The sequence below is a fragment of the Mauremys reevesii genome, linkage group 5, assembly GCF_016161935.1.
Source record: "Mauremys reevesii isolate NIE-2019 linkage group 5, ASM1616193v1, whole genome shotgun sequence".
NCBI lineage: Eukaryota > Metazoa > Chordata > Testudines > Geoemydidae > Mauremys > Mauremys reevesii.
Genome location: NC_052627.1, coordinates 73,991,584 through 74,019,130, shown reverse-complemented (window position 1 = coordinate 74,019,130; position 27,547 = coordinate 73,991,584). Strand labels below are relative to the sequence as shown.

Genomic DNA, 27,547 nt, shown 5'->3' with positions numbered 1-27,547 from the left:
CCGGCCAGTCAGGACAGCTGCCTCGGGTCCTGGAGGGTTCCCAGTCAGGAGCTCCCGCCGGCACATCTGCTCCCGGCAGTGGCTGGGCTCCGACTGAGCTCTGGCGGCCGGCTTTTCTACTTCCTGTCCCGCCCCTTGACTTCCGGGGGGGTGGGGACAGGTGGTGGTGGCTCCGCCCACTTGGGTGCCTGCAAGGGCGCTCCCTCTGCTGGGCAGGAGGGGAGCCACACCGACTCACTACATACCCCTTTTAATCTTAATATGATACTTAAAGAAAGAATATCACAGTTCTGACAGCAGAACATTTTGATTTATAGGAAGTTTCAGTTTGTCCTGAGAAGCTACTCCTACCTTATTTAGCCACTTTTAGCATCCAATATCCAAGTAAATAATCTAGTGCTAAATAAGATTTTTAAAATGTAACTATATCAAACACTCACAAATTTGTCTTGTCTCTTCCAATTCTTATTCATTTGATTCAGTACTAGGGGAGAACAGTAAATGCAATCTGTATGGTACTAGGCATTTAGGAATGATATTTTCAAATAAGCCATCATATACCATATATGTTTAAATTTGTAACAGTCAAGGCAAAGCTTTTTTTTTTCTCTGAAAACTCTACTCCATGCAGGTTATGATTTTAAATGTAAAATGCACAGTTATTAATTTCTTGTTTAAGTTTAGTACTTTGAAATGTAGATTTTACAATTTGGGGTAATTCACTGATTCATTGACCGATTTGATCACTGGGTTATTTCTATAACATACAACCCAGCCTGCTAGCATTTGAGTCAAAACTGTGATGCATTCATGTATTGGGATTTTAAATTCCCCCCATATAATAAAAAAAATTAAATGTATGCCAGTTTTCCTAACTTTAACTCTCATGTATTACTATATGCTTAAAAGAAAATTTCTGAAATTTTATAAATTACAGAACCCACATTCTTGCATTACCAACAATGACAAAGGCCTGTTAAAACAAAAAATACCGTTACATATTGGAAAAACCCACTTGTTCTACAGAAACAGTCATGTATTTGTCATTATGAAAGGAGTTCCAGAAAACAAGAGAGAAAAAAATTCTTTACCACTGATTTCACGGGAAAAAGCTCATGTTGTGTGTTTATTTAAATATATGGTGTAGCTTTTACATAATCTGTTTTTGCTAATTTTCTAGGCAGATGCGGTGTCAGAGATTTTTATAAAATATTTATAATCAGCATTTTAATTGTTGGGCTTTCATGAAATTCTTCCCTCTAAGCTGCAGACTGAGGCCCTAGTCACTTTGTCCGCATCCAGCAGTGTAAAGGGGCCCTAAACTAACTGATCTCAAAACCTGATGTTTCCCTGATGTTTTCACTAGAGTGATCTTTGGCTTCTATGTTATCCCTTTCCTGGACAGTCTTGTAGTTAAGGTACTTGGAGATCTAAGTTTAATTTCTAGACTTCCTTCCCATAGACTAGCTTTGTTGCCCTGGAAATATCACTTATTTTCTTTGTGCCTTGGTTATCCATATGCAAAGTAGAAATAATAATACTTCCCTACCTCACCGGGATGTTGTGAGGATAAAATCACTGATATAACTAGGCTTAGTGTAATGCCATTGAGGTCACCCCAGCACACCCCCGAGTGGTCAGGCATGGCACTGCAGGTGAGCAACTGGCTCAGTTTCCCCTCACCCACGGTATAAATGAGTCCAAGCAGGCTTTTCTACTATCAGAGAGCACCCTCTTTGGAGGGTCTCATTTATTTATCAGAAAGGAATAATATGAAAACAAATAAAATCTTCAGTAAGCTACTCCATCATAAATTCTCTGCCCTGGGTTAATTAGTCTTAGGACTTGCCCTGAAGCACTGTCAGGCTGAATTACCTGCTTGGAGCTTGGGCCTCTGATGGGCATTTGGTTGGATGCCACTCTTCCTTTGACAGTGCATCCCTCTTTGCTCTGCCAGTCCGTCATACATCCCCAGAAGGTCCCATGCTCAGTTCCTGCTTCTGAGCTGCTCTGGTCCCTGGCCTGGGAACGCTTTCTCTCTGGGCCTCTCTTCTCCAGGGAGACACCAATAGGAGTTGCTTCCTAACCAGCTCCCCTCTCACTCCTCAAGAGCTTCCTGTTCTGGGGCTTCCTCATTGAAGGTGCTCCTTACTGAATGAACTATTGCTCAGCTATAGGTGGATCTGAGTTGTCTCACTCTCCTTAGCAGAGCCTGCCACAGGTAGACTGGGTGCTTGATTCCCTCAGGGGTCAGCCCACAAGATACTCAAACACAATGGTCATGGAGGCCATCTAAATACCTAGATAAATAAGTATCAGAGGGGTAGCCGTGTTAGTCTGGTTCTGTAGAAGCAGCAAAGAATCCTGTGGCACCTTATAGACTAACAGACGTTTTGCAGCATGAGCTTTCGTGGGTGAATACCCACTTCGTCAGATGCATCCGAAGAAGTGGGTTTTCACCCACGAAAGCTCATGCTGCAAAACGTCTGTTAGTCTATAAGGTGCCACAGGATTCTTTGCTGCTTCTAGATAAATAAGTTTGGGAAAAGAGGACATGGCCAGTGCACTCTATGTCCAATAGATCCCCAAAAGCCTTAAGGCTGTCTGTCATGTACTAGCCCTGTGGGCCAGTGCCCAGTGACCCCAGGATCAGGAGATCTCACTCCTTGGCTAGGCACAATGCTGGTGGTATGTAAATTCAATGTGTCATTGCTATTAAAAAGGAATAATGATCTTTTGGGAGTTGAGAAACCTAGGTTCTATTCCCAACTGTGCCTCAAATTTTCTGTGTGACCACAGGCAAGACTCAATGTCTCCTTGCCTCAGTTGTAAAATTGGGTTAATACTTACCTTGCATGGATGTTATGAGGCATAATTCTTGAATATCTATAAAGCACTCAGATTTTTGCAAGGAGTATACCATAAACATTAAAAGTATTTTAAATTACATTTGCATTGATCTTAATAGCTCATCTAAAGGACTCTGTTTAGAAAGCTCACTTTATTTCAATGGCATTTGTTCATTTGGAGTTAGAATAAGGCAGCAATTAGCATGCTAGAAACTTGCTTTTTTTCCAGCATGTACCAAGGCACAAAACTTTACAGAATTAATTCTTTGTTATTTTTATTAAAACAATAGAAGATCCCATTTTCCTATACAGTTATACCAAAACCAAATTTGAATTTTTAAACACTTGTAGAAGCTTGTCTTAAATACTTCTTTCAAACTAGAATGCTTTTCCCACTGAAATGGATGGGAAATCATTTCTTTACAACTTCACAGCTGTTGACAGGAACACAATTGCATCTATAAAATAAACGTATGAGTTTTCTGCTTCCATAGAAATGTTGAAACTGGCACTGGCATTTCTTTTTCATAACAATCTATACAAAAAAAAGCTTGATTTAAGAAGCCTTCATTTTTTTCTAACAGTTTCACATTTGGGTTAAGAAAATGAAATGAAGCCAAAATTTTGAGAGAAGTATGAGTCAGGGAATTATATCATGTCTACAAGTTAGATAAGGAAAATCAATACTGTCAAAATTCCACACCTATGAATAACATCCTCTAGTCAGTTTCCATATTCACATGTTATAGTCTCTGCCCCTTCCCCTAGATTCTTTTGCTCTGATGGATACAGCATCATTGTTATAGACAACCCTGCTATAAAAATAATTAGTTAATTGCTTATCCATCACCAGAGCTGAACATATAGTACTCCTAAACGGATTCTTAATGAAATGCTTTTGTTAAAGGATTTCAAAGATGTTTAAGGGTCTTTTATATGGCACTCTTCATAGTAGTATCTAAGCACCTGTGGCAGGGCAGGGGGTAAAACCCTTTTAAAGCCCTGACAAAATGCTGGCTACAGCCGGCTCTCTGGCCAGTAGGCCAGGTGTAGAGATGCAGGTACTCAGCAGGGAGCCCAGCTGCAAGCCCTAACGAGGGCTGGCTCAGGCGAACATGCTGGGCTAAGTAGTGACAGCTGGGCTGGGGCAGGAGAGGGCTATAGAAGCCCTGGGCAAACCTCACTGAGGAAACTAGCCTGGGAGGAGACAGGAGGGCAGTATCTCTGTCTCCTTGCCAATAAGGAAGCCTCAAGGGCTAGCAGACCCTGGGGAGGGTCTGTGGGGCACTAACTGTTGGGGGATCTGGGAACTGCACAAGTACTGTAAATAAAGACACTGGGGTGATTCAACAAAAGAGGGAGCAAACACTCTTTATTAAACCAGCCTAAACACAGGGTGCACAAGAGTGGGAGACCCTGCGCCAATCCTGTGACAGCACCTCCCAAACATTCATGAATTAATCTTCACAACTGCCCCGTGAGAAAGGGAAATATTATTCCTGTTTTAAAGATAGTGAAACTGAGAAGGAACTTGCACAAGATCATACAGGAAGTGTGTGCAGAGTTGGGAATGGAATCCAGGTGTCCTGGGTCCCAGTGCTTAACCACAAGTCCATCTCTCCTCTATACATGTATCACCTGTATGCTTTTCTTTTATGTTTCCAACTGAAAACTTTAGACTACTAGTCATTTCCCTTTAAATTTTATTTTTGAAAAGAGTTTGATGCCAGTCTCGAAAGATCCATTTCACAACTTCGATATGGCTGTTGCCCATAAGCAAAACACTTGTACGCTAACCCATTTGGTCTTGTGTAAAGTTTCATCAAGGATACTGTGTGAGATGAACTCTGTATCCTGTAAAGCAATAAGGAGAATATTTGCATAGAATCATAGACTATTAGGGTTGGAAGAAATCTCAGGAGGTCATCTAGCCCAATCCCCAGCATCTCTTTGTGTGTCCTCCAGGAAGCAGCGTGGGCCAAGGGATGTGCTGGCCACCCTTCCTGCAGCCCCCATTGGCCTGGAGTGGTGAACTGCGGCCAGTGGGAGCTGCGATCGGCCGAACCTGCAGATGCGGCAGGTAAACAACTGGCCTGGCCTGCCAGGGGCTTTTCCTGAACAAGTGCTGGCCCTAGTTTGAGAACCACTGTTCCGGAGTACCTAAAATATGTGGATAAAGTGCACAGAAAATAATGACTGTCATATCAATTAACTAATCGATTATTTATGGGAAAGGAGATATCCCTCTCAGGATGCCTTTCAGGATGCCAGCTTTTTGAGCTATCCTGCCTCCCTTCCCCCATAATTTCTTCCTGCTCCTTTGCCCAAATTCTTTGGGGGAGAGGGCAGGTGCTTCTCTGACTTCCCCTGAGTCAACTCCTCTGAAGCAGTAGCAGCTGCCTGACATCTTCTATCTGTAGACAGTACAGTGTCTGTGGACTTCATTGCTGCTGCTGCTGCTAGCCACACCCTCTGCTGATGATGACATAGATAACATAGCAGAGGGTTAGAACATCTATGGAAAACAAGCTAACCTGAATTCCTTCCAAGCTGACAAATCTACTTGCTCAACCGCCCTGAGAAGCTAGCCAACCTCATTCTCAGCTGACAAATGCACTCAATACTTCTCCAAAAGCATGTAAGACCGGACTTCCTTCCTAACTAACAGCCCCCCTCAACAACAGCATCCCATCCCAGATGACAAATTCACCTGCAGGTCCCCTCTTCCTCCCAAAAGCACTTGTCAAAAGTGATTGTGAAAGCGAGAAGAGTCCCACAGTCATGAAATATGGGGAAATTATTGACATTCTCTCTCTCATGTATAATTCAGTTGGTTGTTGAAGAATATTGACAATTTAACAAGAAACTTCATTCATATTAAAATTACATTTATAATGCACCTACCCTCCCTCAAATGTAGGGCTTTATTCTGGCTTTTATAGTCAAAGCCTTTGTCTGTGGGATGTGGAGGTATGACCTTCTTTGTGTGTGGTCCCCTAGGCATTCTTGCTCATTCAGTAAGAGCACCTTTAGGGGAAAACACCTGTGCAGAAGCTGCAACATCTTTGAGAGAATGAAGCATGTACACTCCTCTGCACTACCTTTGCTCTGCTGGCCAACATGGGAGGAATAGTCTCTCTCACTTCCAGTTCCTCTGGGGTCCTTGCGTACTAAGAATGCAAGGCTCAAGATTGCACATACCTCTAGTGCAAATGTGCAAGGCTCCCTAGGAAGAGCCACTAAGGGATTTAGGCACTTAACTGCCACTTCAGTGATCTAATTAAAAAATGTAGGTCCTGAAAATCTCTGCTTGACCAGTGCATAAATTCTCTAAGTGCCTATGTTTCTGTCAATATAATCCCTAGATGCCTAAATTTCTACTTGTGGATATGCACAAAGCTGGTTGGAGTCACAAACTAAGCATTCCCCCTGTATCTTGCCAGTGGGGTGGGTGTGCTCAGAGGCCACCTACTGGATTGGGCCTCTTTGAAAATACTGATAGTGCTGTCCCTTTTTACCTAATAGTCCAGTGGTTAGAGAAGTCCCCCAGGATGATGTGGGAGACATGCATTCAAATCCCTCCTCTGCTTGATGAGGAGCAGGGGCTTAAACCTTGGTCTCTCCCCTCCTTAGCGAGTGCCCTAACCACCAGCCTATAGTCACTCTCATTCCACTCTCTCTGGCCCAATGACTATTTAAATATTTTATACAAAACAGAATAGCGTCAACAGGAGCGACAGAGACCTACCCCAGAATACGCTATAATTCCATGATTAGGACATTCTCCTAGAAGGTGAGAGACCAGGGTTCAAATCCCTGCTCCACATCAGGCAAAAGAGAGATTTGAACCCATGCTGCATATATTCTAGGTCAGGGCTGTAACCACTGGGCTATGGGCAGGTGGGGTATTGCCCCCTACCTTGTTTTTTTGTGAAAAGGGCTGATCTGGCTTAGGCACCTTAGAACAGGAGGAGGTTCACAGCTGTGAATCCCAAACAGAAGGAGGCACCTCTAGAACATGCCTAACTCCTTTTGGGGGTAGGACTTTGGCTCCCCCCCTTTGCATTTCCTATTAGGGTTGCCAATTTTGGTTGGATGTATTCATCACATGACATAATTTTTAATTAAAGGTTAATCTTTAATTCTGGGAGACTCTAGGACATTCCTGGATTGTTAGCAATCCAATTTCCTGTTGGGTGCCTAAGGAAGCCACAGGCGGTTCTAGGGGGAGGCTTGCTGGGGCCACCTCAAAATTTGCTTTACCTCTCCCATAGCAGCTGCTGCTCTCTGGCCACCCAGCTTTGAAGGCATTGCCACCATCAACAACGGCATAGGAATAAGCCTGGGCTGGGGGGGCTGGGTGCCCGAGTCAGGTGGAGGGTCTGGGGCTCCCCACAGCAGTCCAGACTGACCCACTCCCCTTTGTGGATCTATCCCTTGTGCCCTTTGCCATGTCTACCCCTTACTCTCTTGTACCGGATACCTTTAATCTAGCCCTTATTTTTTATTATTTTTAGAAGTTCTGTTTGAGGGAAATATAGGAAAAAAAGAGGCAAAAATTAAATTTGACATTTCTAAACAATTTAATTTCAAGACAGATAAGAACAGCTCATTGAGTGGTGGGACAGTCACATATACTTTAATTTGGACATGATCTTATGTTTCTACATTTGATAGAGAACTGTAATGTTATAACTTGCTTAATTATTTTTATTTCTGTGAATATATGTGTAAAATGGGTATAATTACAACATCTCAGGGGTGTTCTGAGGCTTAATTAATTAATATTTGTAAAGTACCTTGAGATTCCCAGATAAAAGAGAGAATATTAATCCAAAGTAGTAGTGTTATTTTAAAAGTGTTGATAAATGGGTTAGTCTGTACATTAATAAAACAAGACCGTGAGAAAAGTGGTTTTTTTAAAACTGCAAGTCAACATATCACTACTGTAATAAGAGCACTACTCTAGTTAATCCATGCTGTCATTTTATTAGGGATCTGTTGCGTCCTTTTGCTTGTACATGCAGATTTGTTTCCAGCATTACAAGCCAGTACGCATAAAGAAGTCTTGCTCCAAGTTTGTTGTCCTTGTTACTATTTACCCTGTTGTCAAAAACTAGTGACTCAGGACTCCTTGAAATGATTACAACCTTACTTTCATATCTGGATACAACCTGCAAAATAATAAATTACACTGTTTCTGCTGCCATGTGAAAGCATTTGTTTATTCAGGAAGTGTTTTCTAGTTTACGTCAGTACAATACTATGCTCTACATACACAATTAGTGTTCCATTTGTTGGATAATTTCCAAGTTCTAAGTAAATTCTTTACCAACTGCAGAGCTGTAGGTGACTGAAGCCAGTCACGAGGCAGTATTATTATGAGGGAGGTGGGTTCACTGTTTAAGGCTGTTATTTATCAGAATCATAATTCTTTTATTAACATACTCATAATATTTTTCTATTTTGAGCTGCTTAGTATGCAAACCTCATATTAAAGCATGAACTGTGTTGTGTTTTAAGAAGCAGTTGCTTTTCTGGTCTAACTAAAAAAAAAACCAACCCACCTTCTTTCCATTTAAATCATGTAAATAGTTAAGGTTCATGCTGTAGCTAAGCTGATTCTTTCTCCATTTTAAAAATAGAAAATGCTAGAGCTATCCTTCCCTTCCCCCACTGTGCACTCACTGTGGATTTCAGTGTTGTAACCTTCTATAGTAAGTACAACAAGATCCTTTGTGAAAATCTGAAGGGGGGAAAAAGTAGCTACAAATCCACCGTGAATGTTCCTCTGACTAGAGCACCTGCACTAATGATACACAGACTTTGCAGGAGAAAAAAATAAGAAATTATGATCACAAGTACTGCTATTCAGAGGAGCTGCACTAACCAGAATCTCCTAAAAAGAAGCCTAGAAAGTATAGGGGAGTGTCCTGCAAAACGAAAAGCTTGCTGGGGCATTCTGACCAGCCAAGGTTAGTATAGCAGCCATTTCACAAGCTGACAGTGCACTAAAATATATCAGGTTGACCCAGTGTTGCAGCGTACTAACTTTAAAATGATTTTTTTTCAGTAATCTGATTTGTAACGTAAAGGCATGCTTATAATAATTACTAGTAGTGCATTACACTTGCATGAGTTTCTACAGAGATAATGCAGCTATAATTTTTTATTGTACATTTTGTAATGTTATAAACTCATCCACCATACGTTTTCTTGTTTATCTGCCTTATTTGTGGTGCAGATGTTCAAGGTTTAATGCAAATTGTAGCAGGGAAGTAAAAGTCAATGTAACTAAATGCTGAGGGCTGACTGTTTACAAGAGATCAGATAATGTAAAGGGATAAGTAACTACATGTAAAGAGAGGCTTGGAGTAACTAAAAGATAGGACACTTTGGAGATTAAAGATACCGAAGAGAGTATGTTAATTTTAGGATTTTGCCACAGATTGTCTGTTCAAAGGTAACAAGATGCTGAATACTAAAATTAAAAGAAAAATTGTGAAAAGAAAAAAATAGAATGTAGAGGCATTTAAAATTACCTGGACATACATTGGAACATTTTGAGAGGGATATTTTAAACAATAAGCTTGAGGACATGATGGGAATATTATAGAACTGCTTTGTTACATGATAGTTAAAGCAGAAATTAGAAAAATGAAACACTTATCAGAGAGAGCCTGGACTAACATATATGATTGGAGGCATAAACATGGTAGAATTTTTTTTTAAATAGTAATAATACTCTAATTAGGATCAAAGTGATAAAAAAGGAGAATAAGGACATCAAAATTTAAGACGTGTTGATTTTAGAAAAAAAAAGCAAGCATTTGATAGAACAGAATACGTTAAAAAATGGAGAAAAAGGATACAAAAGGAAAATGGAAAGTATTGACAGTTAATTTACACCTTGAAGGGGATATCAAATACATTTGGAATATATATGTAAAAAACACAGTTGTGAAGTGGAGCAAAAGGTAAGAAGAATACTTAAAATAGTGTTATGGTGATAACCGTCACTAGTGTCGATATTGAGAATTAAGATATATTCAAGAATAAAAGTAGCAGCTACTATACTTTCTCTAAATACTAAAGAAAGCTTTCTAATTTATTTAAGGGCAACAGCATACTAATAAACAAACAAAATAAATAATAATAATAATTAATGAGTATTTACTAATAATATGTCCATTGGTGGTACATATGTAGAAACCTGGAAAAGGGAATTCAATGTTCCTGATAGATATTTTGGACCAAGGTATATAAACACTGCCAGGGCAATTCAGGGCAAATGTACCTGTATTCCCCCTCTGTGGTTCAACAAGGGCATCCACTCTAGGCTCCTCAGCCATCACCTCTCTGGGGTAGAGTCACAGATCTGCATTTCTCTGCCTCTTGACAAGAGTGTTTTCAGGTTGCACAGGCCTCCGACTATATTGTGACATCCTCCAGCAAGGCACACTGCCTGCATGGCCTGTATCTGCATTATGCTTTCTCTTCAGAGACTAATAATGGTATAATTCCCAACAGTTAAGTTACCACACAGGTCTTCCTAAGTGAGCACTTTTATTCTTAAAGGCAAAAGCATTAGACAGAAAACAGTAAAAACAACAAAAGAACCTACTTGTATGTGAATAACCTAACCAGAGACCACCCTCTAACTCCAAGAAGGGCTCTGGTTGGTGATTAGGGATTTTTCCTGTGGTCACCAGTTCATAACAGCTTTCTCTCAGGACTAGCTACCCCATGAGTTACTGTATCCTTCCTTTATCCAGTTTGCGCCTTGGAAGAGATCATGAATAGGTAATCAGCCAGACAATTAGGTTTCTCTTCAAGGAGCAGCTTCAAAAGGATGGCTCCGAAATGGAGTAATTTCCATTCCCTTCTTCCAAAGTATTTCCTAGGAACCCCACTCAACTGAAAGTTCAGTCTTCTTTGCTCCACCATTTTAAAGAGGCCTTCGAAGCACATAATACTTCCTAGTGTTTACATTAGTCCTGCCTCTCTCTTAAAAGAAGTTACATATCATCATAAGAACATAACATAAGAATGGCCATACTGGGTCAGCCCAAATGTCCATCTAGCCCAGTATCCTGTCTCCCAACAGTGACCAATGCCAGGTACCCCAGAGCTAATGAACAGAACAGGAAATCATCAAGTGATTCATTCTCCGTCTCCCAATCTCAGCTTCTGACAAACAGAGGTTAGGGACACCATCTATGCCCATCCTGGCTAATAGCCATTGATGGTACTATCCTCCATGAATTTATCTTGTTCTTTTTTTAACCCTGTTATAGTCTTGGCCTTCACAACACCCTCTGGCAAAGAGTTCCACAGGTTGACTGTGCATTCTGTGAAGAAATACTTCCTTTTGTTTGTTTTAAACCTGCTGCCTATTAATTTCATTTGGTGAAATGTGTTCTTGTGTTATGAGAAGGTGTAAATAACACTTCCTTATTTAGTTTCTCCACACCAGTCATGATTTTATAGACCTCTATCATACCCCCTTTAGTCGTTTCTTTTCCAAGCTGAAAAGTCCCAGCCTTATTAATCTCTCCTCATATAGAAGCCGTTCCATCCCCTTAATCATTTTTGTTGCCCTTTTCTGAATCTTTTCCAATTCCAATGTATCTTTTTTTCAGATGGGACAACCATACTGTGCATGCAATATTCAAGATGTGGGTGTACTATGGATATATATAGCGGCAATATGATATTTTCTGTCTTATTATCCATCCGTTTCTTAATGATTCCCAACATTCTGTTCGCTTTTTTGACTGACGCTACACATTGAGTGGATGTTTTCAGAGAACTAGCCACAATGACTCCAACATCTTTTTCTTCAGTGGTAACAGCTAATTTAGACCCCATCATTTTATACGTATAGCTGGGATTATGTTTTCCAATGTGTATTACTTTACATTTATCTACATTGAATTTCATCTGCCATTTTTTTGCCCAGTCACCCAGTTTTGAGAAATCTTTTTGTAGCTCTTCACAGTGTGCCTGGGACTTAACTATCTTGAGTAGTTTTGTATCATCTGCAAATTTTGCCACCTCACTGTTTACCCCTTCTTCCAGACCATTTATGAATATGTTGAATAGGACTGCTCCCAGTACAGATCCCTGGGGGACACCACTATTTACCTCTCTCCATTCTGAAAACTGACCATTTATTCCCATCCTTTGTTTCCATCTTTTAACCAGTTACCAATCCATGAGAGGACCTTCCTCTTATCCCATAACAGCTTACTTTGCTTAAGAGCCTTTTATGAGGGACCTTGTCAAAGGCTTTCTGAAAATCTAACTACACTATATCCACTGGTTCCCCCTTGTCCACATGCTTGTTGACCCCCTCAAAGAATTCTAGTAGATTGGTGAGGCATGATTTCCCTTTACAAAAAACATGTTGACTCTTCCCCAACAAATTATGTTCATCTATGTGTCTGACAATTGTGTTCTTTACGATAGTTTCAAACAGTTTGCCTGGTACTGAAGTCAGGTTTACCGGCCTGTAATTGCCGGGATCACCTCTGGAGCCCTTTTAAAAAATTGGCATCACATTAGCTATCCTCCAGTCATTTGGTACAGAAGCTGATTTAAATGATAGGTTACAGACTACAGCTAGTAGTTCTGCAATTTCACATTTGAGTTTCTTCAGAACTCTTGGGTGAATACCATCTGGTCCTGGTGACTTATTACTGTTTAGTTTATCAGTTTGTTCCAAAACCTCCTCTAATGACACCTCAATCTGGAACAGTTCCTCAGATTTCTCACCTAAAAAGAATGGCTTAGGTTTGGGAATCTCCCTCACATCCTCAGCCATGAAGACTGATGCAAAGAACTCATTTAGTTTCCGCACAATGACCTTATTGTCCTTGAGTGCTCCTTTAGCATCTCGATCGTCCAGTGGCCTCACAGTTGTTTAGCAGGCTTCCAGCTTCTGATGTACTTAAAAAAAATCGCTATTACTTGTTGAATCTTTGGCTCGCTGTTTTTCAAATTCTTTTTTGGCCTTCCTAATTATATTTTTACACTTCATTTGCCAGAGTTTATGCTCCTTTCTATTTTCCACACTAGGATTTAACTTCTACTTTTTAAAGGATGCCTTCCTGCCTCTCATTACTTCTTTCACTTTGTTGTTTAGCCACAGTGGCACTTCTCTTACTATGTTTTTTTATTTGGGGGTATACATTTAAGTTGAGTCTCTATTATGGTGTCCTTAAAAAGTTTCCATGAAGCTTGCAGGGATTTCACTTTTGGCGCTGTATCTTTTAATTTCTGTTTAAGCAACTTCCTCATTTTTGTTTCAGAGTAGCAGCCATGTTAGTCTGTATCTGCAAAAAGAACAGGAGTACTTGTGGCACCTTAGAGACTAACAAATTTATTTGAGCATAAGATTTCATGGGCAACAGCCCATTCTATGCGAAGAAGTGGGCTGTAGCCCACGAAAGCTTATGCTCAAATAAATTTGTTAGTCTCTAAGGTGCCACAAGTATTCCTGTTCCTCATTTTTGTGTAGTTCACCTTTCTGAAATTAAATGCTACAGTGTTGGGCTGCTGTGGTGTTTTCCCTGCCACAGGGATGTTAAATTTAATTATATTATGGTCACTATTACCAAGTGGTCCAGCTATATTCACCTCTTGGTACAGTTTGGTTCATTTATGATTTTTATTTCATTTGATTCTATGCTTTCTTTCACATATAGTGCCACTCCCCAACCAGCATGACCTGTTGTGTCCTTCCAATATATTTTGAACCCTCGTATTACTATGTCCCATTGATTATCCTCATTCCATCAAGTTTCTGTGATGCATATTACATCGATATCCTCATGTAATACAAGGCACTCTACTTCATCCATCCAGACTTCTAGCATTGGTATATAAACACTTCAAAAACTTGTCACTTTTTAGCTATCTGCCATTACATGGCATTGAATTATCCCATGATAATACTTAAACACTTGCATTTTAATACTATGACCTAAGATAGCCCTAAGATATTTTTTATGACGCTGACAGACGAGCTCAGGCCAGACCCATAGGCCAATTCACTTGTGTGTGAATATCAAAGAAGTTAAATGTATTAGTAGATGTTCAGGCTAATTCACTTGTGTGTTAAGAGATCAAAGGCAATGTTAATTGTATTGTTTTTGCCGATCTATATCCTGTTGTTTTCTATTACATTACATTTATATGATGCATGCCTAGTAATTAAATAACCCTAGATTTAAGTGTGTTAGAACATCATGAAAACTAATGGAATGTTACTTGTATTGTTTTTACTTATCTATTCCTATTATAATGGCAGGTATTTACATTATGTATATCCCTGTGACTAAACAACTCATTGAATGCAAATGAATTCAAAGCAATAGGCCATTGTGTGGGTACAGATACTTGTCAGATTGTTGTCGGTGAAAAGAAGCTATAAGTACTGATTCAAAGAGAGATCCTTTATCTCTGGACTATTTGGATTCTAATGGGCAGAATAACTGAACAAGAAAACTGAGATCCCCGTAGTTATTCTGGGTAGTCCTGAGAAAACTTTTGGGAAACTTGCAAATTACCACATCTCTGCTATCATTTTGGACTTACAAACTTTGACTCACCTGTTATTATATTTTACCTGCTTTAACCTCTCAATAACTCTCATTCTTTTTTCTTAGCTAATAAACTTATCCTATAAGTTTACTATAGAATTGACTGCCAGCGTTGTCTCTGGTGTAAGATCTGAAGTATCAGTTGATCAGGGGTAAGTGATTGGTGTCTTGAGATTGGGAGAAACCTAATGTGGTGTGATTTTTTGCTTTATGTGACCATTATCACTTAGTTCAGTTTGTCTGGGTGGCAAGATATGCTGGAGAGGCTACGGGGACTGTCTGTGACTCCTTGGTAAGACTGGTATAGTGATCCAGGTGTTGATATTTGTTACTGGCTTGGTGAAATCTAATATTAGAATTTACCATCAGTTTTGGGTGGCTGCTCTTGTTTTCTGACAGTCTGCCCTGAGACAGGCACTCACAGTTATGAGCCACTCCAGACAGCGTGACATCTTTAACTTAATTCAGTAAGATTTGTCCAGGATATTTCCATATCTGTCACAAACACATCAGAAAAACATCCATTTATTTATTACATCTGAAAATGATGCAACAGATTATATACAGATTTATCTCCCACCAAGTAGAGCTGGTAAGGCTGCTTTTCTTAAGGTTGTCTGATACTTGCCATTATGAAACCCTGTTTCAGTTGCTCATAACTTTGCCAAACTTTAACCATTTGGGCTGAAATTTCCCATGCTGGGCATCTGCCTCAAGGTGACTTATTTATGAAAATTTCAGCTAAAATGGTTCAGAAGATTAAGAATGAGGTTAGCAAAAATATATTTTATAAAAAAATGTTGCAACAATTTAGTTGCCCTCATGGTTTGGAGCAGGGACTTAAAGTTTGGCATGGGAAGGTGTACCTTTTGGAATCACTGTGAAAATTCACCCAAACTTGGCCAAGTTATAAGTCTTTGAAAAATTGCAGTTTGCACATGCTCAGTAGACACTAGTTATAGTTTGGCAGCTAAATATTCTGAAGATTTAATTTACACTGAGCATGATCCATCCCCTCACAGTTCATGAGAGACTGTGCATTTGCCATCCCCATAGAGTGAATGCTCCAGCCTAGGGTTACAGGGGCCGAGCATGACTTTCCCAAGAATTGCTTCTCCAGGCCACTGTAGAATGGACACTGGAACTGAGAGCAGGACCACTGCCCTTTGTTACTCTTTTGCTGGTGCTCAGGTAGTGAGGAAGAGAAGGAAGATGCAACAACAGTGGAATTCATAGGGGGTTTTGGGCAGAAGGAGAATTTGCAAGAGTCAGATGTTGGGTGGAAGCAGAGGAGAGGGGGGACAGGAACCAGGGGAGTTGTTGGATAGGAGCAGAGTCCAGGAGGCGGGGGGCAGGGTAGTATATAGATGCAGTGGAGGAGAGGGACAGGATCCAGGAGATATGGAGTATATAGGAACAGAAGGGGAGGGAGTCAGGGTGGGGACTGGATAGGAGCAAAGCGGCAAGGGGTCAGGAGCCACAATGGGAGGATGGATAGGATGGGAGGGAGACAGAGACAGATAGGGGGATGGGGCCGAAGGGTCTATAACCATGAGTCCACACTCCCTTCCACAACCTGAAATTGAACCTAGGAGTCTTCAGTCTCAGCTTGTCTCTGCTATCAGCAAATAGCTTTGAAACACACAGGCAAAGTGTCTGTTCCCCCTCCAATGACTGGTCCGCATAGATGATAACAGCCTACTACTACCATATTGCTAGCAGTGTCTCCATTAGCTTAAGGCCTGTACTGTGGATCTAAAGGTCCCAATCCTACTGATGACCCAAGCTGGGGGTCAGTATACTTCCACAGGATGGAATTTCTTTATTTTCCAGGGTTTTAAAAAAATAGATTACATTAAAAAAAACCCCAATATGTTAAAAATACATTAAGGTTACAAAGCCAAGCACTCAAAAGTTAGGAATGCCAGTTTTAAGGTTGCCTGTATAACATTAATTTGACCCCTTTGTGCATGTACATTCTAATACAGTGTTTAATTACATGATCACATACTATTTTCCCCACAGGACGTCTACTTCATTCAGTGCACAGGATGGATAGTGCTCTAGAAACAAATCAGGACTGTGTAGTAAAAGAGGCTGTAGACTTGCCTCATTTGTTGAAGAATTTGGAAGGTGCATAAAGAATGAAGAAGGGCTTTGCTGGAAGAGAAAGGATGGTTAAGGATGTTGAATGCCATCCTGGCAAATTGGATTCTATCCCTACCTCTGCCACAATAATCCTAGGCAAGTCACTTAAAGCAGTATTTTCACAGCTGGCCACTAACTGTGTGTTCCTCATTTTCTGGGTGCCCAGCAAGATATACCTGGGTCCAGATTTGCCAAAGTGCTATTGAAACTGATTGGAGCTGTGTGATGAATATATAAAGTGCAACATAATACTAAGTACTCTGAAAAAAATCAGACCATAGGTATCTCAGGTGAAGCTCTTAAAATTAGTGGACACTTTTGGCAATTTTGGCCTTAATCTCTCTCTCTTCCTCACTTCCCCACCTGTACAATGGGGAAAATAACACCACCTATTCTCTCAGGGTTGTTAAATTCATTAATGATTGTGAAGGACTTGGATATTATGGGGAGAGCACCACAGAAACACCCAGGACAAAATAAATATTTCTGTATTCAGGGAAGGTGTGTGTTAAATAAAACCTGGGGCCACACACGGAATGTGGAGGATTGAAAGAAAAACAAAACAGCCTGTTCACTGAATGCAGCAGGGTTCTTGTGAAAAAATAGTACAGTATGTGATGGTGCAATTAAAGACTGTATCTCAATGCATATGCACAGTAGAACTGCATTAAGAAATACACAGGCAATCTGGCATTTTCTAACTTTTGGTTGTTTGACTTTGCAACCTTAATATTTTTAACATAGATTGTGGATGTAATAGTTAAATAAAATATGTAAACTCAATCACGAATATATGCTGACGATATTTTTGAGAAGGGTAATTTTGAATGTATGTGGTGCAATTGTAATAAAGTAAAACCTGCAGTAAATTAATTCCAACAAAATGAAGTACAAAATATTGGGCCAACTTCAACTAACAGTTACACCAATACGATTCCATTGATCTCTTATGGACTACAGAAGTACAACTCACTGTTTCTGCTATAGTCACTACTTCTGTTTTCTACAAATTGAAAAATGCAATACACCTCACCTTTTCCGAGGAGATAAAAGGAAAAAATGGCTGGTATAAACTGAATATCAGCTTTTATTTGTTAATTATGTAGAAAGAAACATTGAACTACATAACCCCAAAATACTGTATACTGTTTGTCACGCTGTCTGGAGTGGCTCATGACCATGAGTGCCTGTCTCAGGACAGACACCCTAAAATGGTGGTATGTTCTATATTTATATTTTGCCAACCCAATACCAATGCAAACTCTCAAAGTACCACAATTGTCTTATAATGGAGTCATAGTCAGTCCCCTTAGATTCTCCAGTCTATCTTGCCATGCAGGCAAGCTGGACTATGTGATAAATGGTCACTTACACCAAAAATCATAAATATTCCAGGTTACTACAGTCCCAAGAGACCAATCACTCAAGTTGCATCCTAGATCTCACATCAAAGACAATGTTGGTAGCCAATTCCATACTAAACTATCTAAAGGTATTTATCTAAGAAAAAGAAATGAGAGTTATTGAACAGTTAAAGCAGGTAAAATATATGTACAGGTGAGTCGCAGTCTATAATTTCAAATGGTAGCAGAGATGTAGTAATCTGCCAATTTCCCAAAAGTCTTTGAGGGCCTATCCAGGGCCGGCGCTCCCACTAGGCGACCCTAGGCGGTCGCCTAGGGCGGCAGGATTTGGGGGCGGCATTTTGCCTCCCTCAGCGGAAATTCGGTGGCGGGGAGTCCTTCCACTCCAGGTCTTCGGCGGAAATTCGGCGGCGGGTCCTTCACTCGCTCCGGGACCCGCCGCCAAAGTGTCCCGAAGACGCGGAGCAGAAAGACCCCCACAGCCGAATGCTCAGAGGAGGAGCACTGCTGCCTAGGGCGGCAAAAACCGTGGCACCGCTCCTGGGGCTATCCAGAATAACTCTGGGAATCTTCATCTTCTCACTCAGTTATTCTGCCCTGTTAGACTCCAAACAGTCCAGAGATGAAGAATTTTCCCCTTGAGTCCATACTTAGAGCTTCTTCTCACAGAAAACAAACTGACTGGGTCACTATCCACTTAGACTCTTTCTTTGATTGGCAGAGAGAGGAGCACATTCAGAGTCTTTGATCTCTGAGCATCACACACAATGACCACTTGCTTCAAATGCACAAGAATTAATACTTTCCTGTTAAAGTTCTTCATTTGCATTATACAAGACTTCTTTCTCATTTGCTGAGTTGTTTAGTTACAGGGAAATGTTTGCTATTACATTATAGCAGGATACAGATAAGTGAAAATAATGCACATAACATCCCATTAGTTTTCATGAAGTTTAAACACCAAATACATTCTTATTCATTTAACCATCACTTTTATTTATATAGTACACAGGTGAATTAGCCTAGCTTTCAGCTATGTATTTGTAAGTGTTCAGAGAGGCCTAGGGCTTTGGCAGGAGCTAGCACCTCGTCTGCGAGCATCACACTGTTATCCCACGATAATAAACTATATAGCCCACTTATACTTTTCTGTTTTATTGCTCTTATATTGTACTATCTTCTACTGACTCTATGGACACCACTTATATAATGATAGGACGGGATTTTTTTTAAAGTGCTCAGCATTGGCCTAAAAGTTTGGATCCAAAAGTGGAAAGGGCTCTTTTCTCTTGTTCAGTTTGGATAGGTGTGGCATCTTGCAAAAACAGTAGTTCTAGGGAGATTTCATACTAAGATAGCAGAGGTCTTACAAGAATAACTAATCTCATGAGAATTCCACCATTCTAGATGATCTGATTTTGTGAGATTTCCACCATTCAGTGCCAACATCTTGTAAGAACAGCACAGTCAGAGCCATACTTGAAACAGCCCTAGTTTGGTCTCCATTCTGAAGCCCAAACATCAGCTCAAACTAATTGAGATCCAAACACGACTTCTTTGGCCCATCTTTAGATAAGTTAGTGTTTGGGTGCTGGGTGGTGTTGGTGGCCTGTGATATACAGGAGGTCAGACCAGATGATCTGGTGGTCCCTTCTGGCCTTAAACACTATGGCTATGGCTAAGACAGACTACTTTTTAGACTGTAAGCTCTTTGGAGCAGGGATTGCTGTTTACTATATTTGTACTGAACCTAGCACAGTGGAGCTGTGACCTGATCCTTTAGTAATTACATCACTACAAATTATAATAATGGTAAAGCAAAGTGTTTTAAATGGAAGATATCCCTGTGACTTTCTTTTGCACCTCTGTTTCCCCCTGTACTTTCTCAGGCCATTTTGCCCTCGCCCCAACAAATCCCCTGATTGCCCCACAATGCTCAGCTAGTGGAGTCCAGCACATATGAGCCCCTTTCTAATGAGCCCCAAATGCAAGACATTTCATATCTTATGAGCTCTGATCACAGACTGCAAATTTTGAAATCAACCAAATCAAAACCCCATACTCAAACATCCCTTAAGTTTGGCGAAGTTCAGACAGACTTTGCTACTTCAACCCATCTCTGTGATGGGATATTGCATTCTCCAGGTTAGGTGTGGCCTTTGAGGAGTGGGCAAGAAGCAGAGAAAGTTGCAGGCTGTCCATCCAGTCTTAATCTCTTAAGGCCAAAACACAGAAACATGGTTTGGTTAGGATAAGGAAATTTTATCTGGAGTGTCTGGATAGTCTACCTCGGGATTAAGAGGAATCCACTGTATTGCCAGTACTAGGAAGAATCAACAGGTACTGGTGGGGAAGAAAAGATAATCTTGGTGGTTTAGGCACAGAGTTGGAGGTCAGGAGACCTATATTCTATTTTTGGCTTTGACACAGTCCTCTGGTTTGGTTTTGGACAAACTAGTTAATCTCTCTACGCCTATCTCTTGAACTGTTGTTTAAAAATGTGTATAATAATCCAGGTTATTTTGAGTTTTGTGGTCTATGCTTGTAAAATGATGGAGAAACTCTAATGGAAGGCACTAAGAGCCAAATCTTGGCCTGGGATTGGTGCCACCTTATATCTTATCTGGGCTGCTCACACCACAGTGGGGAGCAAAGCCCCAGTGATGAGACTACTCCCATTCATGTGGGCAGGCAGACATGGGGAGTGGAAAGAGCCTTGCTGCCCCTTACCCAGGGATTGTGGTAAATTCATGATAAAGCACCAATGGTTTTCAACCTGCAGTCCACGGACGGCTATGTCTAAGAGGTCTGCAAAGGTTGTCATTACCACAGAACAGTGGTTTTCAACCTGTGATTCGTGGACCCTGGGGTTCCGCAGACTATGTCCAAGATTTCCAAAGGGGTCTGCACTTTCATTTGAAATTTTTTAGAGGTCCACAAATGAAAAAAGGTTTAAAACCATGTGGTTAGCCCTACCATGCAAAATATTTTTATGAGGAATCCAACAAATATTTTGAAGAAAAACATAGGTGGTGACCTTCCTGGCCTCCATGCTAAAATTTTGCCTTGTGCATTAAAGCAGCATCCTGTTTAATATGAGAACCCTGCATATGAGAACCCATAAGCCAGATATGAAAGTTTTAGATATCACATTTTAATAAACCATTAAACAGAATAATAGAATATATTGAACTGCAATGACTGGAAGTGCGAACCTGACACAAAGCCTGTTGAAGTCAATTGACAGGCTTCCATTGATTTCAGTGAGCTTTGGATCAGGCCTTACATTAGAACAAGTAGTGATGATTTATTTCATAGTGCTTCTGCCATTAGCTTTTGAATGGCTTCAGAATTGCCACTTGTTTTTCATAAAACCAAATCCCATTTTTCCTCCAACTACCTTTTGTTCACTAACATTTTAGACCAAGATTGCTTGCTACAGCAGATTCCACTGAAAAATACATTTGTTTCTCCTTAAATTTATTTCTAGAGTCCTTAAATTTATTACTAGATTATAAATGCTCCTTCCTGTGTGTCTGGACAGTGCCTAGCACATTGTGGGTACCACCTGATTGCTAATAATCATACTGATAATTTTTGAAAAATGCCACACTGGCTAACTTGAATATTTTTTCAAACTATGGTATGTGCAGTGGTGAGCTCCAGCCGGTTCACACCGGTTCGCAGGAACCGGTTGTTAAATTTAGAAGCCTTTTTAGAACCGGTTGTTCTAGGACAACCGGTTCTAAAGAAGCTTTTAAATTTAACAAAGGCTCAGGCAGCTGTCCACCCGGCCCCCAGCCCCAGCTCACCTCCCTCTCTCCCCTGAACGCTCCGCCCTCCTTCTCCTCCCCTTCCCCTGCTTCCCGCAAATCAAATGTTCGCGGGAAGCCTGAAACAAGGAGCAGGCAGGTAAGCTGGGCGGGGGGCTCCAGAGAGGCACGGCACGCGCAGCCCAGTCCGGCTCCCCCTGGCCACGGCCGAGTGCCCCCAGCTCGGGCTGGGCCCGGCCAAGCGGCGCCAGCCCAGCCCGGCTCGGGGAGTCGGGACCCACAGCGCCGGTCCCGGTGCCGGCCGATCAGCTACGGCCCGGCCCGGCTCGGGGAGTCGGGCCCCGTGGTGCCGGGCCCCGTGGCACTGGCCCAGCTCAGGGAGTCAGGCCCCATGGCGCTGGCCGAGTGACTCCGGCCTGGCCCGGGGAGTCAGGCGGCGGTCGCGGTCCCGGCCGAGCGGACCCGGTCCAGGCCCCAGGCAGTGTGGTAAGGGGGCAGGGAACAGGGAGGGGGTGTTCGGTGGGTTGTGAGGGGGTGGATAGGGGTCGGGGTGGTCAGAGGGCAGGGAACAGTGGGATTGAATGGGGGCAAGGGTCCCGGGGGGCAGTCAGGAAGGAGCAGGGGTTGGATGAGGTGGTGGAGGGCAGTCAGAGATGGAGAGAAGGGGTGGTTGGATGGGGCAGAGGTCCCGGGGGGCCATCAAGAATGAGAGGAGGGGTTGGATGGGGCAGCAGGGGGCAGTCAGGGGACAGGGAATGGGGGATGGGTCAGGGGTCCCTGGGGTGGGGGGTGTCAAGGAACATGGGGGGTTGGATGGGGCACGACCCCCCGGGGGGGCACGACCCCCCTCGTGAGGTGAGGAGGAGGGAACCTGTTGTTAATATTTTGGCAGCTCATCACTGGGTGTGTGAAAAAGAAAAGGTTCAAATCAGTTTCCGTAAAAAGTCAACCTGCTTTGTTCATTCAAAGTTGGAAAAAGAATACTAAATGTAGCTCTACATTCAATTTAACAACCTAATAATTAAGATCCACTACCAGTCAACAGTGAGCTGCAAGAAGATAGCCAGAATGGGCAGGGTGGGGGGGGGGTGGAGAAAATCATGTTTTTCTTACTGATGAGAACAACATTTGCTTGTGGCTAGCTCACAAACTAGCAGCAACTTTCTCATTTGCTTTTAAATGTACTAATTCAATATAATAAAGCAGCCTGTGTGATCACTGCCTTTATCTTCATGCACTAGGCTACATATTTATAATGATTTGAGTGGATATCTGTAAAATAATTTATTATTCATAAGTTCATCTCATTCCACAAGGTAAAAGATGGGTAAGTATGGCTTGATCCTACAGTCCTTATTCAGGCAAAGTTTCCACTGATTTCATTCGAAGTTTCACTTGTGTAGATGTTGCAGGATCAGGGCCAATGGAAAATAATATTCCCAATATGTTAACATTTTTATATAGTTATATTAAATGGCAGTTGCTGCTTTTTAATAAGAAAAAAAGTTGGTGGCCACATAAGCTGATGCCTCCAGAACTGTATTTATGAGATGAAAGGTTTTAGAGGTGAAAGTTCATATTACAAGGAGCTGCTGATCTCCTTGCAAACATGGCTGAAGTGTATTAAGAACAGGCCCCAGCAAGTGGAGACGGATTTTTATTTTCACACTGAAAGAAATGAGTAGAATTTATAATTGCAATTGGCTGGAAGTACCATGGGGAGATGGAGATTTAGGTACTGTATGAAATTTTTAAATAACTCTTTGTTCTTGTCTTTTAATAATATGAATTCTTTTTTATTCTATTTCTCTCTCATGTTTACAAAACAGTGTAGGCTGCTGTTCCCTGTAAATTATATACCAGATGGCTTGGAACTAGTGCTGTTTCTAAATATAGTGAGAGGTAGCTTGTGTTTAGCATCAAAACAGACCACAACAGTAGAGGCCTGATAGATTAAAAGGTTTTGAGTAAGATCTGTTTGCTAATATTGCTCTTAGACAGCATTATGAATTAGTACATTTGTTCGTGTTCTTAACACTTTCTAGATAACAGAAATTGCAAAACTGGAAATCAGCAGAAAACAATGAGTTAAATAAGTTAGAATGTTGCTTTTTAAAGACATCTTTTGATATTTTATCTGGAAGGCCCAATTTTGCTGGGCTGATAGTGATTTGGAAGCTGATTCTGTCCTCGGACTTAAAGACAAAACTCCTATTGACTTCAATGGAAGCAGAAGCAGATCCTTGTAAAGTGGAAGAATTTTTCTAAACTTAATTTGCACAGAATATTTCTGCAGTAATTTTAATATCTGTACACTGTTTATAATGGAAGCAATCACATAACTAAGCACTCTATATTTAATGGGTTTAGCAGAAGCCATCAGCTGTTGGATTTCACTGTTCTTGTGGGCAGCAACCGAGGGAAGGTCTAGGTGCAAAATAGAACTTGGAATGTAATCTAGTATCATTTGATTCTCACATGTCACTGAAGTAATGACATTAGCAGGCATTCTCCTAAGCAATCCAAGAGGGCACATGTGAAGAGGGAGGTGAGGGAAGCAAAAATGGGGGCAAACATGGATTGCAGAAAGAGATTCTACCTGCATATCCATATTCTGTTTTGTGTCCAGCTGTAAATCTAAAATGTCCATAGCACCAGCAGTCAATCAGAAATCTCTTAAAAGATTTTTAATATGTTTTTATGCTTTGTGCAATGTACGGTTTTGTCTGATTTATTTTCTACAGTACTGCAGTACTTCTTACTTCTTTCTTTCATATTAAATTGGCAATGGAATAGGCCACCAAAAGACAGTAGAGAATTTTCTTAAATGGAGATATAAGGCCAGACCTTTGAAAGCAGCCTCTAAATGCGGGCTTCTGATTTTTCTTGCACAATCATTTTCAGCCACAAGAAGAGAACTTTTACTTACTACCTGATTTGTGGGTGTAACCATTATTAGAGATCTTAACTCACTTTAGTGCTAGTTATTTATTCTACAAAAAAAAAGAAAAATATTGGCCAAGATTTTCAAAAGTAATGGTGATTTTGTGTACCCTATTTTAAATACCTCACAAGAGCTTGAGTTTGAGGGGGTGAACAGGCAGCACTTTCTGAAAATCAGAACTCTTCAAGGTGTCTCCAAGGTGGTTACTGAAAACTTAAAGCACCTAAAATCACTAGTCGCCTTTTTTTTAACTCTTGGCTGTTGTCACTAAAAATAAAAATTGCAAAATGAGTTTAACTTTAAATCAAATAATATATAGAGAGGATATGTATAACCAATTATAGCAAATCATCCAAAATGAATAGCAGAGTATGGCTGTCTTAATAGGAAAATCAGAACTGCCACAGTGGCTCAGACTTGTGGTCCATCTGATCCAACATCCTGTCTCAGGAAGTGGCTAGCACCACATACTCCAAAAGAAGGTGCAAGAAGTCCCACAGTAGGTTGATGTTGGATAGGGGAGTCTCCTCCTCATTCCTATGAGTTCAAGACAAATTTAAGACCTGAAGCATGAGGCTTTATATCACTTGTAAAACTTTGGTTTTTAGTATTTATTAATATAACTCAATATTCTTGCTATCCATCTAAAAATCCAATTTCTTTTTGAATCTTGCTGAGTTCTTGGTCTCAGTGCTATCATTTGGCAGAGGGTTCCACAGTCTAATCACGTGTTGGATGAAAAAATATTTCCTTTTATCAGTTTTGAATTATCCACCCTTCAGTTTCATTGAATGTCCCCTTGCTCTCATGTTATGAGAGGAAAACAGAAACTCCGGATCTGCCTTTTCTATACCACTCATTTCATATGCTTCTGTCATGTTCTCTCTTATTCATCTTCTTTCTAAAGTAAGCAATCTCAATCTCTTCATATGAGTTTTTCCAGGGCTGTAGTCATTCTCATCACGCACCACTAAACTCCCTTTAAGCTGCAATATCCTTTTGAGATGGGGTGATAAGTACTGCACACCACTGATTTATATAATAGCACTATATTTTTCATATTATTCTCCATTCCATTCCTTATGTATCCTCATACTTTGTTGGCTTTTTTTCCCCACTACAACTGCACATATGTCTACACTATGGACCTTACAGCAGCACAGCTGTACCGCTGCAGTTGTGCCACTGTAAGGTCTCCTGTATAGCCACTCTATGCCAGTGGGAGAGCCAGGGGCGGCTCTAGAAAGTAGGCTGCCCCAAGCAGCGCGGAGCGCTGCGCCGCCCTTCCCCGGTCCCGCGGCAGGTCCCCTCTTCCCGCGGCTCCGGTTGAGCTCCTGCCGGCATGCCTGCGGCAGGTCCAGCGGAGCCCGGGACCAGCTGACCTGCCGCAGTCATGCCTGCGGGAGCTCAACCGGAGCCGCGGGAAGACGGGACCCGCCGCAGTCATGCCTGCGGCAGGTCCGCTCGGTCCGGGCTCCGGTGGACCTGCCGCAGGCATGCCGGCGGGAGCTCAACCGGAGCCAAATGCCGCCCCCCCGGGAAACGGCCGCCCCAAGCGCCTGCTTGGCGCGCTGGGGTCTAGAGCCGCCCCTGGGGAGAGCGCTCTCCCACCGGCATATTTAAACCACTCCCAAAAAGCGGCAGTAGCAATGTCGGCGGAAGAGCATCTTCCACTGACACAGCGCTGTCCAAACTTATGTTGGTCGGGGGGGTGTTTTTCACATCCCTGACTGACAAAAGTTTTGCCAACAAAAGTGCTAGTGTAGACAAAGCCAAGATCTTAATTGAGCAGTCTACAGTGATCCCCAAGTGTTTTCCTGAGTTGATACAGTTAAGTTAGACCCCAGTAAGATGTATCAGCAGCTTGTATTTTTCCTCCAACGTGTATTACTCTGCATATTATCAACATTCAGTTTCATATGTCATCATGTTGCCAATTCACTAAGCTTGGGTAGTGCCCTCTGAAATTTCTCAAAGTCCTTTCTGGACTTGACTTTGCTAAAGCTTGATCTACACTAAAAAATTAGTTCAGTTTCACTACATCCATCAGAAGTCTGAAAAATCCACACGTCTGAGCAGTGTAGTTAAGTCCCTGTGTAGACAGTGCTAGGTCAACAGAAGAATTCATTTGTTGACCTACCTTTTGCCTCTCAGAGAGGTGGATTACCTATGCCGACAGAAGAATCCCTTGTGTTGGGATAGGTCGTGTCTACACTGAAGCGGTACAGCGGTGCAGTTGTGCTGCTGTAGCGTTTTAAGTGTAGACAAGCCTGAAGTAATTTTGTTATATGCATATTTTTCCAGATCTCTGCTCATGCCTTTTTCCAGATCACTAATGTATATATTAAACTCCAATCCTAGAACAGAATCTTGAGGCATCCCTCCTGTTAACTTTTTGCCATGATGAAAGTTGACAATTTATTTCTACTTTTTTTCTCTCTCTTATCCAGTTCTTGATCCATGGTAATGCATTTCCTCTTACTCATAACTACACCGTTTCTTAATAGCCTCCTGTGAGGGACCTTGTCAAAGGTCATTTGAAAGCCTAAATAAACTATGTCAACTGGTTTACTTTTATTCACTATGTTATTGACACATTCAAAGAATCCTAGCAGACTGGTAAGGCACCATATTCCTTTGCAACTGTTAAGTAGTTACATAAAAAGTAAAAATGGGCAGGTAATTTATAGAAGCTTCCCATTTTAAGACAGACAACATTAACTATTCAGCTTGATGAAAAGTATGTCTGGAATATATGTGATGCAGTACAGTAATATTACAAAACCTTGTGTCTACAACTTCGTGTTCTCCTTTCTCATACAATTAATTCCAATAACAACTTTATCACTCAGAAACAGGATGA

General features: G+C 41.4%; 1 protein-coding gene and 2 long non-coding RNA genes across 6 annotated transcripts in view; 1 reads left to right on the top strand and 2 right to left on the bottom strand.

Annotated features, from left to right (window-relative positions):
* The window catches only part of LOC120405863, a 106,356-nt gene that overhangs the window by 54,000 nt on the left and 24,809 nt on the right, over positions 1-27,547 (bottom strand). The window lies entirely within an intron of this gene.
* The window catches only part of ASB5 (ankyrin repeat and SOCS box containing 5), a 69,357-nt gene that overhangs the window by 23,735 nt on the left and 18,075 nt on the right, over positions 1-27,547 (top strand). Inside the window, exon 1 of one of the 4 annotated variants that reach the window (XM_039539722.1) lies at positions 8,619-8,824. The exons of 1 other annotated variant lie outside the window; for it this stretch is intronic. In XM_039539722.1, coding sequence (XP_039395656.1) covers positions 8,701-8,824 — 124 coding nt within the window. In that variant the 5' untranslated portion in view covers positions 8,619-8,700. Of the gene's footprint in view, positions 1-8,618; positions 8,825-16,480; positions 16,700-23,359; positions 23,476-27,547 lie in introns of those variants that run through there. 2 more of the 4 variants (XM_039539723.1, XM_039539724.1) reach the window with 2 other exon arrangements.
* On the bottom strand, positions 7,823-10,350 carry LOC120405865. The gene is made up of 2 exons (XR_005598920.1): positions 10,147-10,350; positions 7,823-8,023 (listed from the first exon to the last, which is right to left on the bottom strand). It is a non-coding gene; the product is annotated as an uncharacterized LOC120405865 (long non-coding RNA).